Below are 16719 nucleotides of genomic sequence, written 5' to 3'. Positions count from 1 at the left end.
AGATATAACTGAATGGAGTGAAACAGTAGTCATACCTGCAGAGAAGTTTCGATACTGAGAAGCTGAGAGGGAGGTTCCAAGATTTCCATCTTCTTCCTACAAACGTAAACAAAAGAGAATTTGAGAATTTGAGCAATGACCATTTCCAAAGCATAGAGAAATACAAACGGGGTTTCTACCTGGACACTTTATTACTGAAACTCGTCATTATAACTCATTGCAGATATTGCAACCCCATATAAAGAAATTTCTAACATTTTTCGGAAAGGACTCTTTTCTCTCTCTTAAGCTGGGTATCCACTTGCGAAAATCAATTCGTCGCGAATTTGATAGAGCGAAAATAAATTAGCTTTCATAGTTAAGTCTTACAAGTTAGATAAGCTAAGTTTGCTCGCAGGTATTCGCAACAAACTTTTTTTCTCCAGTGGAAACCGAGCTTTACTCACCTTTCTAGGGATTAGCTGAGTAGAGTGAGTCATGAGAATCCAAGGCGGAATCTTTTGGTTGTAATAATTTTGTACATGATGGTCACTCTACATAATTCGAAAGACAGACACAAACTAAATCAACATCACCAGTGGCTTGTTATATAGGGATAATCAGATGGTTTGAGATATTTAGCCTGCAGAAATCTTCTATGGTCATGAATTATTTTTCTAACTGTCCAGAAATCACAATTTGAAATTTCTGAAAATAGTTCTTACACGGTTCTTACGTTGAAATTCTATCGTTTTAATTTCAAGTAAAAAACTCGTAACTTATTGTTTTCTCTAACTCTTAACTTAAAAATATTTTGAGGTTTTTCTCAAGACAATAGAAGGAATCCTACATACGAAATATCTCTAACCAACTTATTACCACTTTTAAGTAGTTTTTGAATAGTAAAATGTTTTGGTATTTATTAACTGCCGACTTAAGGGGTAAACCTTCCGTATCAAAATCACCGACTGAAAGGTTTTTGGCTTTTGACCAAGGCTGAATGGACCATATAAAGAGGTTCAGAAAAATAAACTAACGTCATTAGAGTGTGGCCTTTTGGCGATTGGACACCTGTAAAGGCTTATAAATATCGGTCGGGTGTGGTTCCGCCAAATTAATTATATCATATGACACAAAAGTGTATTAGTTAGAAAGTAAAAAAAGAATAACCTCAGAGTTAGTTTTTGTTGTTTATATCTGGAGTATTTCAATACCTACTCTCCTTTTACTCGAACAATCCATGAAGGTCGGGAAAAACAAAGATTGGCCTTGAATCGGTAATAAAAAACCTACGTTAGTCTTGGTTCCACTAGAGATTTGTTTCAACCAGTTAGGTTCTTGGTCATCTTCATGTATGGATGTTTGCATTGCATTATTTTGACCAGATCCTCCTTCACTACCACCGTTTTGCTGATTAATCTTCATATTGAGATTGTGGTCATCTAATGAATCTTCTTCATCATCACTGGATAAATATTGCGCTTCTGCCATTGCTTTGTCCGTCTCAACCATCGCTTTCTATGGAACAACAACAAGGGATTTATTTTTCGTCACTGTGGACACTGTAAGTTTGTGAAAGCAGTCAAGAGCGACCCGAAACCTCCTTCATCCTTAGCTGTCTAACCGAAGTTAGAGAAGCTGTATATCTCCACATACCATTGATCTTTTTCCTTGAAGTTATACTAAAGCCAATTTCTGCCACACAGATCAGGCTGCATACCAGAGCAAAAAGTGATCAAACATGGTGGGGAGTATATTGTAACAACTAGGTGAAAAAACTGGGTAAGAGTTTACCAAGTGTTTGCCAGTTGTGGTATTGATTTTCTCATGGACAAAGAATTCTGACACCATTCCTGGTAAACTCAACTCAAACCTTTTGAAGCGTTTACGGTTGGTAGGTGTATTCCAGGAAAATTTAATTGTTGCTATGCAAAATTAATGAATAGCAAAGGTTACTAGTGCCAGTCTCCTTCGCCCAGAACAATTAACATGAAGAGAATCATCATACCTTAGACGGTTGGTATAGCATGTATTCATCAAGAAAAATTGGTTCCGATGGATAAACACATTCGATCCAACCATTATCAAGTAAGTCTTGACCGATGTATACTGCATCTGGCCTGAAATGTTAATAATAATTTGGGTTGAGTTTATTGTGGCTAAAATAATCAAATTACTACAATTAAAACGTAAGTAAATTATTCTGACAACGTTCATCTTCTTCTGAATCAACAGGATCGCAAATTGTTTAGTCAATCATGTATTAGCTATTAGATTTCTTATAATGGACTAGCCAATCACACAAAAGTTTTAACATGTTACCTTGTATTAGCTTTGTTGTAATGGACTAACCAATCACTTAATTCATTACCAACCAAGCAATTATTATAAAGCTTCATACGAAAGCGATGCGTTTGAAGTTCTAAACCAGTTCTTGGATCAATGATCTGTCTCCACAAATCACGGAGATAATCCTGTTTGATGGAGTTGGCTTCAGAAGGATCTACACCAAACATATCGAAAGGACTTCTTTGCACAGTGGGTGTACCAGCACGTTCTGATACAGCACTGGCTATGCTGTTCGCACTTGGAGAACGCTAAAAATAAAGAGTAATTGGCCAATGAAGTTAATCCTCTTTCTTAGGTTAAAATAAAATGAAGTTTTTATGGATCAATACATAGTCTTAAGAACAACATCCGATCTTCGCTTCTGTGTTTTTTTTTTAAATGGTACGAAACACAATCGCACCATTACCATTTAAATGAAGAGACCTATCCAACCTAAAAGGTTTACACTTTGGACTCCTTTTAAGTTTAAATCTATCTTCGTAGGGAAAGAAAATTTTTCAAGAAAAATTCAGTTGCAATGGATTTTTTAAACAAGTCAATCGTTTTCCAAACTGCGCTTTCAAGTCTTCAAATTTCTGTGAAATTTTCATTAATAATAATATTCAAATACCTTCATCCGATAACCAGAATCATCCATATGTTTTCCAGATTTCGAATTCAACGATCCAGAGCTTGAATTGAAATCATAACGATATCCTTGCTCTACCGCTTTTATATCTTCATTCAGTGCTTCGATACTGTTCTCTAAGTCATCATTCAGATATGCTTGCACAATTTTTTGGCAATAGTTGCAAACCCTGATATCACCTGGACATTGAAAGTAAACAATTTTTAGAATCACAGTTTATTTAAATTTACGTCTACCATGTAAAGAAGTACGCTCGTTTTACATAAGGGATCACGTCTTTGAAATTTTCCTCTAAGCTACATATAACCTTGCCAAATCTGAAAGATTTCTATTAAAGAGGTTTAAGCTCTGATTTGAATATCAAAAAGCTTGAAATAACTAAGAGACTTTCAATCTAAATTCTTTGTCAAAAAAAAACAGACGAAAGCAAATGATTGATCATAATCTTCGAATGACCAAAAGCCTGCGTTGTGTAAAAATAACCAAAGTTAAAAATAGTTGTATCATAAAAACATTTTTTTTGAAGATCTAAAATAATAAATATTATATTTTTACAAAAAGACTGAATTGATTAAAACCAAAATCTATTAAAAAGATTTTTTATCGTGATTTTAGAATGAAACTTCTACGTACCTGAAAAACCAATAATTTTCCCATGCACTTCTTGACTGCAGCATTTATAACAAAAGATTTGTCCACACACTCTACAATGATGACGTCTTCGAAACGTATTGAACTTATCACCGCACTCATAACATTCTTTACAATGTTCATCAGGCATCCAATATTGTTTAAAATCATCCTTAAAATCCCCTGTTGTCTGAAAGAATTCATAAAAATATAAAAGTAATGATCTGCAGGTCAAAAAGTATAGAATCAGAAAAGTAACATGGATAAACATGGATATAGCTACAATCCGTGCCATAATATATTTGCACTTTTGGCTAATTTACCATTTTTCGAAAATTGAAGTTCGAGCAAGAATGTCAATTTCAGGCCCTCAACTTGATTTCATCGATTATTTCGATCTGGGAGGGATTTATTGGTTTCTAGGCTATATTTCAAGCCCTACTGGACCATTTTTGAACTTTTGGATCCTTAAGTCTAGCGTTAAAACTCAGAGTTAAAACTCTACCCTTCGAACCTACTTTAGAGCACTTACAAATCGATTGTGGTTTCAAAACACCCCGGTAAATTTCCCTTTTGTGCCAAGTATTTTGTCCCTGATTGTAGCTTTTATACAAGCAAGACGACAATACTTTAATAATCTGAGTCTTTGACTAAACCAAGGTCTGCTATACCCAACTCAAACCTACCTATAGAATGGACAGCAAAATTATAGAGGAGAAGACAACATTTTTCTTCGAATGATTTTGGAAGCAACACAAATTTTTAAGGGTTGTGCTATGAGAAAAGGTAAAAACTTTGTCTACCTGATGCCACCTCCTATCAATAGTTAATGCACTCAATCTTCGTAAGATGGTTCGAACATTTCTATAACGCCATTTCTCTTTCCTTGGTTCAGGTGTTAGATCAGTTTCTGGAATCTTCTCTTTGGCACCAAACAATTTTGATTGACTTGAAATACTCTTTGTTAACCATGAGTTGAAATCTTCCTGCAAATTCATAAAACAGAAAGATTTGCTGTTAAAAAATGGCAATTTGAGACTCATCTTAGGGTTGAACTAGCATTGAAAGGGCAGAAAGTAATAAGGTCAACTAAACATGCGTATTACAAATTTTGACCAACCATAACGCTTGGATTTTTTGTCTAAAGGATTCAAACTAAGGTTTGGTCATTGGACGATTAACAAACTCAATCCACTAGATTTTGTGAATAAGGTATGTATCGGCTATGCGACCAACTCAAACTTTCACTCCACTCGTTTTCTCATTCCTAATTTTGTTTGTAAGGATTGGAAAACGCTACAAAATCAATTAAAATTTTTGAGAGTATTAGTCAGGAAGTTGGAGCTCAACTACTTTTTGCCTTTTTAATGATTCTAATAGAGGAAAAAATACAGCAAAATGTTTTAGATCAGAAAGCGAAGATGGTATATGGCAGATTTTCTGATTTACCAATTTAATGAAATAAGACTTTCTACCAAAAAAAATAAAAGAAATTCTGCTGATTTTGTAACAAAAATAATTAGAAAACGAAATTAAAAAATGCTCCTAAAGTTTTTCAAAGGGCTTCATAAACAACTCTTGCTTTATTGTAAGTAGCAAAAACAATGACAGTCAATGAAAAGAGAGGTTTTTGCAAGCTCCTTGACAAAAGTTATTCATGTATAAAGCCTCTACTAGAATTCCATGTATTGTAATACATTAAAGAATTGAAAAAAGATCATGAATTGTTCATACCCTATCATGTGCCAAATCCTCTTTCTTATCTTCTGTATTATTCACAGAAATCTTTCTTTCTTTTCTTGACGAGCCAGTAGCCTGTTCTGATGTTGGAGGAAGATTTGGTATTTGACTTGTTCGTCTCTTTGTAAAGCCATCAATCCATTTTGAGAAAGAAAATCGATTGGATGAGGAAACTGGTGTCAGTGGTTTGAACGACGTCAGTTTGGTTGGATCGCTTTCCATTTTGTTGGTAGTATATTATCAATCGACCATTCATAATCCAATATATTACAATACACTTATCTCTATTAAGTCAGTTCATCAATTTTTGTTAGAAAGAATGTGTTCTTATTTGTAAATTCAAGACATGATACTTCTGTATATATACCCTGTAGAGAATAATGAAAAATTCATGTCTGAGAAAATGAAATTTTTAATTGACCTGGGGTCAAACTCTTCTAATCTATACTTTATAAATTATAATATATAGCAGGTTAGAATCAACTTCAATCTGAGACTTTTTTACTCCACTTTTATGAAGTTATAAAAAAGGTCTACTACCGGGTGACCCACGAAAAAGTATAAGAGTTTGGATGGTTACTGTGTCCGAAAAAAATTGAATTTTAACTAAATTCTTTTTCGATGGTAAAGAGGAAAGGCAAACTTAAATTTTGATGTATCATATTTTTTTTAATTTTGGAAAAGTAGTTATCGAGATATGGAAGTATAAAGTCAAAAGTCACTATAAAAAAACAGTCAAAAAACGTCAAAAAAGACAGTATCAAATTTGTATCAGAACAAACATCTTTCTTTTGATCATTTGCTATTTCTTTGTCTTAAAAGTTTCGTTAAGAAAAAAATAAGAAATATCGAATTTTGGACAATTCCCAAATCGTCTTTTTGGGAATAGATAAAAAGTACCAAAAGTAGCAAAAAGAATTTTCGAAATGTCTTGCTTGATGTTAATTTGTAAGAGCATTGAGAGAAAACTTTCAGAGATGGCTCAGCTAAGTAAAAATCAACGTGTATGGATTTGTCTGGAATACGCCAGAACAAATAACGCTTCCGAGGTTCTTAGGCGATGGCGTCGTCATTGGCCTAATATTCCACCTCCAACAGTTCGAACTATCATGAAAACTTACAATAAACTTTTAACAGAGGGCACCTGTTTGAACCTAAATAAAGGAAGAAGTGGTCCCAGACATACAGTAACTACACGAGCAAACATTCAACTTGTTAGAAACTCGCTAATTGCAAATGGTCGTAGATCCTCAAAGAGGAATGGTCTTCGTTTGATCCGTTCTACATTTTTACGAATCGCAAAAACCGTAAGATTTCATCCATATGTAATGGTTAAGAGACAGAAACTTCGTGCAACAGATTATCAAAAACGTTTAACATTTTGCAACAGACTTATCAACACCATTGCTGCAAATCCTGGCTTCCTTGACAATGTCATTTTTTCAGACGAAGCCATCTTTAGTCTAAATTCACAGGTCAACACCAAGAACGTCATTAAATACAGTCAACATGGAAATGGGCATCCCGAAGACCATTACGTTGAGTTCACTCAAGGACCAGGTCAAGTGATGGTTTGGTTGGGTTTGACTCGTAATGGCACTATTTTTGGACCACATTTTGTTTGCGGTAAGCTGAATACACAGGAGTATATGCGGATCATAAGGTACAACGTCATTCAGCGAGAATTCAGAAGAAATGGCATTAATCGTCAACAGATGTGGTGGCAGCAGGATGGAGCCTCCACTCATACTAGCAACGCATCTTTAAGATATCTCCGTGGGCAGTTCCCAGGAAAGCTCATGAGCAAAAATGGAGACTGGGATTGGCCACCAAGATCACCAGATTTGACGATCTGTGATTTTTTTCTATGGGGCTATTTAAAACACACCATTTGGAATGTTCCTGTCAACCAGCAACCCCAAACCATCAATCAGTTGAAAGCAGCAATCATCAGAGCTTGTAACAACTTAGATCAGCAAATGATCAGAGACGCTTTCGATGGAGTTATTTCTAGGGCTCGTCGCTGTATTAATGCTAGGGGTCGTACTTTTCCAAATGAATAAATATGATTAAAAAAGAAGTGTCAACCTTTGTTATTCTTTTCTGAATCCTTCCGGTAAAAGAAATCAAAATATGCTTCTTACTCGAGGTCTCTTTTTATTTGTTAATTAATTAATTTAATACTGTCTTTTTTGACGTTTTTTAACTGTTTTTTGTAATGACTTTTGACTTTATACCTCCATATCTCGATAACTACTTTTCCAAAATTAAAAAATGATATATCAAAATTTAAGTTTGCCTTTCCTTACCATGAACAAAGAATTTAGTTAAAATTCAATTTTTTTCGGACACAGTTACCCTCCAAACTCTTATACTTTTTCGTGGGTCACCCGGTAAACGTCACTTTTCTAAAGTCACCTACCAATTCATCAACATTGATCACATTTTCTACTTTAATCAGCTTGACATTTATGGCCTTTGTGAAGAGTGCATAGAGCTTAAAATCTCACTTTTTTGCACTAAACTCCAAGTCTTTGATGGGAAAATTTTAAAAGTCTCCAGGCTTTTCACTTTTTAAGGTTGAAAAGTCTGAAGAAGGGGCATTATGACAAAATTCATGAATAACCTATCCTGAAAATTGATAAGGCTTCGAATTATAGCTTCGCACTTCACATTTTGCATTTTCTGAATTTTAGATTTAGCAACCAAAAAAGATTTCGTAACTCAAAAATGCGAAGTTAAAAATTATAAGACGACACCTATTATTCTGCCCACATTTTGTTTATCTTTTGCTACTTTACAACTTTATTCACTTGTTTATTAATTGCTTTATCTACTCGCTACCTCACAACTTTCTTCAATAGTTTATCTATTACTTTATCTACTCGCTACTTCGCAACTTTATTCACTCGTTATCTATTGCTTTATCTACTCACTACACTTACTTAGCAACTTTCTTCAATAGTTTATCTATTGCTTTATCAACTCGCTACTTTCTTCATTTGTTTATCTATTGCTTTATCAACTCGCTACTTTCTTCATTTGTTTATCTATTGCTTTATCAACTCGCTACTTTCTTCATTTGTTTATCTATTGCTTTATCAACTTGCTACTTTGCTTCGTTTATCTATTGCTTTATCTACTCACTACTTCAAAACTTCACTATACTTTGCTTTGTCTCTACAACCACTTATTTCAAGTCTTACTTCGCTTTTCTCGAGAGATGCATTGAAGATACTTTCGCATTTTCTTCCAAACAACATTGCAAAATAAAAAAAATGCTTCGCAAACAGTGAAAAAAAGCTCCTTAAATTTATAATTCAAACCCTGCTGATATTTATTAAAAGGATTTGCTTCAAATGCTGGACCACTCCTTTTGATTACAAACTTGAGTATATGATGGATATGTTTAATTATATTTTAATAGTCTCTACTGTACGATTAATTTTTATCTAGCGCTATGATTTCCTAGGTTATAAAATTATCTTATTCAGGCTAGCTCTAAAGCTCTCAAACAGCAACTTATAACATGAAAACCAGAATATGATTCTTCAATGGGAATCAAAACTATAAAGTGCGCTTACAAACATCAATATGTCAGATCTAACAAAATTAATAACGGCACTGTCATCATTGACAATAAAACAAAGGATTTTCTGTCAAGAGTCTTGTAAACATTCCAACAACTTCCATCAAAATGATCTGTCACAGCTAAGTCTACCATTTTTAGCACTGTCCGAGGATTGAGCCGAGAACACTCACAGAATGCCTGCGAGCTCCTGCACGGGTGAAAAATTTTAATCTGTCAATCATCTTCTCAAGCGAAGAAACGCAAAGCAATTCTAGCTTTACGATAGTGCTGCGGATCATCAGTGGATAGTATTCAATTATCATTATCCCTTTATTTTCATTCCTAGAGCTTTTGCAAAAGCTCTATTCACATACTGAATTTGAAAAATATTCTATATGTGGCATTTTTTTGCAAACTTAACAAACTGATTTTTGTCCCGCTTTTGCAGGACTTTAGCTTAAGTGCTTCAGTGCTGCAAATAAGGAAATTTCAGTTGGCCGGTAATTTTTTGAGTGCCACGAAAATAATTTGAGCATTAGACAAGTGATACTTTTATTGACCTACCTGGTTATGCATTTAACACATATATAATTGATATCTACGTGAGTATGAACGTTAAACAATCATTCAGAATACAAATAGTGACAATTTATTAAAATCAGTCGTTTGTTTCTTATAAAAAAAACGTTTAGAAACCAAAACTTCATACTCTTGAAATATTCTTTCATATTCAAGACTTTGTGAGCATAAAAAGACATCTATCTCATCCAAAAATTGAGTAATTTGGCTAAGAAAATTGATGTATGCTCATTAATAGTGATTCTTATAGATAAAGATGCGTTTTTTGAGCTGAAAAGTTTTTTTACAAAAATCTGCTTGACCCATCTTTTACCTACTTTCATGCAAAAAATCAGATAAAAACAACGATCCAATATTTCACAAAGTTCAAAAAAACCCTTTTTTAGCCGTTTTTTGGCCCAAATTTGCCAAAAAACATTCTTTTTTTTCATAATTGGGCTCCGTCACTTTCGAGGGTTTAAAGTTATGCATCTTTGTGGAAAAAATCATAAAGAATGAAAGAGCCAAGAGAAAAGCTAATACCTAAGTAATTGATAATGTGCTTATAAAAAGATATTGAATTTGGCCAGTTTTTCTATAAAAACACGCCAAGCAACCAAAATTTCATGTCTAAACACACATATGTTTCAAAAGTAAGCCCTCGTGAGCAAAAAAAAATCTATCTCGTAAAAAAATTGAGTAATTTGACTAAGAACATTGATGTATGCTTATTAATAGTGATTCTTATAGATAAACATGCGTTTTTTAAGCCAAATAAATTTTTTTGCAAAAATCTGCTTGAGCCATCTTTTACCTATGATGGTACCCTACTTTCATGCGAAAAATCAGAAAAAATTAATGATCCAATTTCTCACAAAGTCCAAAAAACCCGTTTTTTAGCCGTTTTTTGGCCCAAATTTGCCCCAAAATTTTTTTTTTCGAAAATCGGGCTCCGTCACATTTTGGCCATCACCATTTTGCACCTTTGTACCAAAAATCAAATGATTCCTATGATTCAATCTCGAGAAAAGCTGGTAACGAACGGACGGACGGACAGAGGTGAATTTATAGGACCTCCACCCCACCGGGGTAGGTCCAAAAAGTCTGAAATGACCTTTAGATTGGCTAAACACATGTATTAATTCAAAAGCTATTCCTCTTTTAAGAAACGTTATTAAGTATTTATCTAAGCCTCTATAGTCTTTAAATTTTAACCGGACAAAATGAAAGATTGAACTTCAGATTGGCCGGTAGAAACTACAAAATGACCGGTAATTACCAGTCACCGGCCGTTATTTGCAGCACTGTGCTTGCGTGCAGTATAGGGTACAAAGCATGGCGTTCTAAAGTTACAGGCCTAGCAAGCGTGCATTGACGTCAATTCAATGGGGGCTGAAAAATTTTTACAAAAAAGAAGACATTGCATTGACGTCAATTAATCTTTTCACTATTGCATTGCATCATTTACGTTTTGACGTCAAAAATAGTCAAACGCCCACACTTTAAGTTTTAAAGACATGGGTAAGAAGTGTTTTGTGAAGGGCTGTCGGTCAAATTATGACCAAAGCAAAGCAAAAAACGATGTATTGCGCCAAAAGAATGCTAAAATAAACACTGGAGAGAAGGTCCGATCTGATGAACGGAATAGATAGATCAAAGCTATCCCATATGTCTCGGAGCAATCAATTTCAAATCTGAAGACCAACCCATATATATGCATAAAGCATTGGCCAAAAGGTTTTACCATCACCAAAAACGAGCGAGGCAAAGAAAGACCGTTGAATCCACCGTCCGTATTTGATGGCATTCCAACAAGTTCGATACCGTCGCCACCTCCTCCTCAAAGAAAAACTTCTAAATGTCGCTATGAAGAAAGAACATACCAAGAAGATGAGATGTCTGCTTTCCTGGAGAAAGACAAAATTTCGTTCGAGAATCTCACAAAAAGTTTGCAGTCCGGAGAACATGAATTGCAGGTAGAGATTTTTTTTTTTTACTTTATTTATTCTTTATTTTTAGGCTCTAAAGTCGAATGTGTTTACAACAAATGCACTGTTGTATTTTTTATAAGAAGGAAGCAATAGGGTGTGTAAAGATAAAGATTAAGATTGTACCAATCGCTTGTAATGAAAGTATTTTTTCTCACTCAAAAATCAAAACAGTTCATCCCGGACAGCATGAAACCGTCTAAAGTTGGAAAGAAGAAGTATAGTGCAAGTGTGTTAACGAGAGCCTTTGGTTACTTCGCCATGTCCCGTTCGCTCTATGAAAGACTTCGTAAGGACTTTCAACTTCCGAGTATCAAGACATTGACAAACATCACGTCAAAAGTAAGCATTTCTTCATTTTCAAAAGAAAATTAGTAAATGTATTTGAAGGGCTTTGTGAAAACACTATCTTCTTTTACTCCATTTTTTCATTATCAGGTCAACAACACATCCGACAGAACGTTCGTACAAGAAGTCTTCAAAAACCTTAGCCCGCATCAACGACAAGGCGTTTTGCTGGTCAATGAAATATATGTGAAAGCCTCTCTTCTCTATCATGGTGGAACTGTGTTCGGCAGCGCTATTAACGACCCTTCATCTCTCGCTTCCTCTATGCTTAAAATCATGATAAATTGTGTCATGGGCGGCCCATCATTTTTGTTTAAAATGCTGCCATTCAAAGGTATGGATTCACAGTTCCTGTACGACCAAGTTACTAGTACCATAGACATTATCAAATCCACAGATTCGAAAGTCATTTCCGTGATATGCGATGGCAATCGAATTAACCAGAGCTTTTTCAAAAAATTTGATACCAAGCCAGAAAAACCTTGGATGACAGTCGACAACACATTCCTGTTGTTCGATTTCGTTCATCTGATTAAGAGTATTAGAAACAACTGGTTGACGGAAAAACAGGCAAGCTCAACTTCAAGGATGATACGACCGAATTCACCGCAAAATGGAAGGATGTGCAGCGGCTTTATGATTTGGAAAAAGAATCATCAGGAGACCGGTGTTCGTGGATCTTCCCGCCTAACAGAGGTTGCAGTAAGACCGAAGCCCATAGAACGTCAAAAAGTAGCTACTTGTCTGCGTGTGTTTTGTGACGAGACATGCTCAGCACTCCGCACTCACCCAGAAATGAAAAATGCTGAAGGTACCCATCGATTCATCCAAAAGATTGTCGACATTTGGAAAATCCTCAACGTCAGAACCAAAGGCAAAGATATTCGCCATCGAGATCCCCGCGAGGCAGTTATCGAGTCGCGAAACGATCCTTGTCTGTCTGATTTGAAAGAATATGCATCTTTCTTTAAAGAAATTGGAAAAAACCTGGTGGCAGGCGTATTAAGACATTGACAAAGGATACTGCTACGGCCCTTCATCACACGTCGAATGGTTTATCTGATCTTGCAGACCACCTTCTCTTAGCAACGCATCGTTATGTCTTACTCGGCCAACAGTCTACTGATCCCTTGGAAAAGGAATTTGGAAAGTTACGCCAAGGCTCAGGTGGTACGTATTTCATAACCGTGCAGCAGGTACTGTAGTGCAAAGGGATTTGAGACTGACAGTGTTCGGAACGTTGATATTGTTCAAACTAAAAAGGTAAATTACAATTGGTCAAATAAGTTTCAAAATAAAAAAGTCCAAAATATTTGAAAGATTTTCTAAGTCCAAAATGTCTATAAAAGTATAAGTCTAGATGTGTAAATATGAATTGAAAAAGTATAAGTTTATATGAGTGAATAAGTTTCAATGTACTGAAAATATACAAAGTCTTAAACCTAAGGCACAGAAAAACAAAATGGTTGACACATGAAAGAAAAACAAAATGGCCACACTGAAAAAAGCAAAGAAACAAGAATGCAAAAGCAAAAACCTACCAGGTAGCCAGTGAATAAATACTGTGAGTACCCAGTGCACAAGTGAAAATCAAAATGAATTATTATTAAAATTTGTGAAAATCTGATTTCCTTGACATCTTGACTCTATGACTGTCAAGTCAGATCTGAAGTGAACTGAAATGTGTGCCTGTATTTATATAAAAAATAAGTCCCTATCCATATTATGTCATTAAATTAACTAAGTGAAAAAAGCAATTAAATGAATAAATAATTAAAAGTAATTATCCTAGAGTGACACATTGCTGACAAAAATGAACTTTAAAACAAAAGACACTCCACATGGGAATTGAGAAACTGATGTGTCACAAGGGACTGAATGAAACAAAAGAACAAAGGAAAACAAGTGAGACTCAATGAAAACTGTGAAATAAAATTTTTGGTTTTTCTAATTTTATAATTTTTGTGGAAATATATTCAACAATACCAAGGTTGCATTACAGGTACTGGAAAAGCTAGACATAAAGAAATCCCGCCTTCTCCTGAAGCTCAATGTCAATCCATCTGATTTCCGAGTCGATCCAGGCCACTCTTGTGATAGGTGTTCGTATCAAATGGATGCTAAAACTGATGAAACACTTGATTCACTACCACTTTCACTGACAAAAATCCGACGTCGTTTTTGTAAATTTTTGATTTTTCAGCCCCCATTGAATTGACGTCAATGCACGCTTGCTAGGCCTGTAATTTTAGAACGCCATGGTACAAAGTCTAAACAAATATGCGTTTCCCGTAATAATTTTGCATTAGGTCTATACTGTTATTCATTTCAATTCATTCTAAGCCTATTTCCAATGTACCGGGAAGGACCACACTCTCTCACACCGCGAACACTGCGATATCAATTGTTTTATTTTGTGCAATCAAAAAACTGTCGTGTGAACTGTTAAAATTAAAAAAAGAAGTAGAGGGGGGTCCCCAATGCACGAACGTCAAACTTATTTTTCACTTTTTTCACTTACTTTTAGTTTTTACATAAATCCTTTTTGAACATCTTGTAGACACAGTTGAAGTCCTTCATTCAGTTTGTTATCACTTTATTTGAAAGCATCTTCTTGGAATAATAACTTGTTAAAGCGAGCGCTATTCGGACCCAGTCCGCAAACGAGGAACCAGTGCGCGAACAATCTTTTGAAAGAAAAAATTAGAGCTCCGCTCACAGGTAATACTTTAACTCTCTTCCGAGATGATACAGGGGTATTTGAACTTTTCAAAACCACGCGCATTTTCACCAAAAAAGCGTCTTTTTTATAAGAACTTTTATCGAAAAGCGCGGCAATGTAGTGTCTTCTTTTTTAATTGAGATCGCCAGCGCTTTCGAATGTTTTGACGTTGCAATGTCTTCATTTTCAATATGGTGAACGTTTTTTATATCAACTACTGGTGATATGTTTCTATTGATTTTGAACTAATGAGCTAACATGTTTCAATACAATTTTGTGTGATGGAAGATAACAGGTTTTTAAAAGAGGAAAGTCATTTTCAGAACTCTTCTTGCGCAAATTTTCTTATAAAAAACATTTCCTCTCGCAATCAGCCATGTTTACAAAAATCCCGAATTTCGTGATTTTTTTACTTAGCCTCGTTCAAAATCGGTTTGGTGTTGTTCTAGTGTTCCGTTTATTTTGATTTTTGGAGAGATTGCAAGGGTTAGTTTGAGGATTCTGCTGCACAAAGGAAGTTCCATAGAAGTTACCATAACTTGGTCTAATGTCGACATCCCTCCTCTAAATTCGACACCCTTTTCTAGAGCTGAAAATTTTAAAAAAGGTAGAAATTATTTTATTTGCTTAGTGGTACAGGGAGTATAAATCTTTTTTTAATCACCGATTCCAACTTTCATATTATTATTCCTATCTCTAAAGAATTAGGGTGTCGAAATCAGAAGACGGATGTCGACATTAGACCAACTTACGGTAGTTTTTGGTTGTTTTTTTCAAGTTCAAAGACGCTCGAGTTCGTGCACTGGGGCCGTTCGTGCACTGGGGACTGGGGACCCCCCTCTATCAAATGAAGGTAAGGCGCTTTTATCTAATCAGAAAGGATTCTTTGAGAAAGTAACGCTCACTTAAAATTTCTTATTTCATTTGAAAGCTAATGACTAAAGATAAGAAAAAATTAAAACCTTATGATAGAATTGCATTGGTTGCATTGGGCCATTCCAGAATATGTCTGTACAGTCTGGGAAATCCTCTCAATTGCACGCTTATGTTCCGAGGGCGTAAGCGCGTAATTGCATGGTTATAATTTACGCCCGCTCCCGCCCCGGTTAAAATTGCTTAGGGATTTCAAGGGGTTCAGAATTCTCTAATTCGGGCGAAGGCATGGTTTAACGGGCAATCCATTTTTACGGAATCTTCTTCTACGATAAATTTTGAGTAAAACTGCCCTAGGCTTTTGAAATTCAACAGAGCTTTCGGAAGGAATTACGTGTCAAAAATATAGGAAATTTCAAAGCAGCGCGCAATTACACGCTTACCGCAAAAGCCGTCACCCGTCAATCTTGCTTAACGCTTACCGCCCGTTTCAGAACAATTTCGATAAGCGTGTATAAAAATTCTGCCATTTTGATAACCGTCGTTTGCGCGCTTACGGCCTCGGAGCATAAGCGTGCAATTGAGAGGATTTCCCAGACTGCTGTAACCAGTAACAGGGGGGCGGACGACACAGGATTTCCGAGGGCAAAAGTTTTCACCAAAATTCAAAATTTCCGAGGCGAGAGAAGAAAATATATGAATTTCCAAGGCAATTGAATTAAAAAAGGCAAAAAAGAGTGGAATTTCCGATGCATTTTGCAAAAGTACATGGATTTTTATCGGAATTTCCGACCATCACTGGAAAAGAAATATTATTTCTGAGGCTAGAAAAAAATAAAAAATGCACGTCGTCCGACGGGGGGTAACAAAAATTTTCTGGAATGGCCCATTGAAGATTGAAGATTGACTGATTGAAACATAACAATGAATGCATGCAGCAATGGAACAAAAGAAATACAACACACACAAGGACCCTGCCGACGCACCGGACTTAACGAACACCAGACACGCGAAAGTCCGGTGTAAAATAAGAATTTTTTTTACCACCGGACAATCTCTACACCGGACTTAAGGAATTTGGTTGTCCGGTGTCGGAAAAGGATATTTTTTCCACCGGACAATCAAAACACCGGACATGACCAGTCCGGTGCGTCCGGTGTTTCTTAATTTTTTGTTTCATAAATGTCCGGCGTCCAAAATTCCCTGTATGCAACACCGGACTGACACCGGACTTATTGCGTCCGGTGTAGCGAAAGGATACTTTTTGCCACCGGACAAATACACCGGACAGTCCGGTGCGTCGGCAGGGTCCTCACACACACAGCACAGATTT

The 16719-nt window shown here is 35.6% G+C and overlaps 1 protein-coding gene across 3 annotated transcripts in view; it reads right to left on the bottom strand.

The window, feature by feature from the left end:
• LOC136810054 (1-phosphatidylinositol 3-phosphate 5-kinase-like) overlaps nucleotides 1-14410 on the bottom strand; it is a 47491-nt gene extending 33081 nt beyond the window's left edge. For 2 of the 3 annotated variants that reach the window (XM_067066624.1, XM_067066625.1), the window contains exons 1-10: nucleotides 14313-14410; nucleotides 5321-5694; nucleotides 4390-4572; nucleotides 3590-3776; nucleotides 2939-3135; nucleotides 2302-2576; nucleotides 1988-2099; nucleotides 1273-1497; nucleotides 447-533; nucleotides 36-96 (exon numbers count right to left, since the gene is read on the bottom strand). In XM_067066624.1, coding sequence (XP_066922725.1) covers nucleotides 36-96; nucleotides 447-533; nucleotides 1273-1497; nucleotides 1988-2099; nucleotides 2302-2576; nucleotides 2939-3135; nucleotides 3590-3776; nucleotides 4390-4572; nucleotides 5321-5548 — 1555 coding nt within the window. In that variant the 5' untranslated portion in view covers nucleotides 5549-5694; nucleotides 14313-14410. The remainder of the gene's footprint in view (nucleotides 1-35; nucleotides 97-446; nucleotides 534-1272; nucleotides 1498-1987; nucleotides 2100-2301; nucleotides 2577-2938; nucleotides 3136-3589; nucleotides 3777-4389; nucleotides 4573-5320; nucleotides 5695-14312) is intronic. The other variant, XM_067066626.1, reaches the window with a different exon arrangement.
• Between the last annotated feature and the right edge of the window lie 2309 nt (nucleotides 14411-16719).

The sequence above is a fragment of the Clytia hemisphaerica genome, unplaced genomic scaffold, assembly GCF_902728285.1.
Source record: "Clytia hemisphaerica strain Z4C2 unplaced genomic scaffold, Clytia hemisphaerica genome assembly, whole genome shotgun sequence".
Lineage (NCBI taxonomy): Eukaryota > Metazoa > Cnidaria > Hydrozoa > Leptothecata > Clytiidae > Clytia > Clytia hemisphaerica.
The sequence above is the reverse complement of the archived record's forward strand: the minus strand, read 5'-3'. Positions and strand labels throughout refer to the sequence as shown.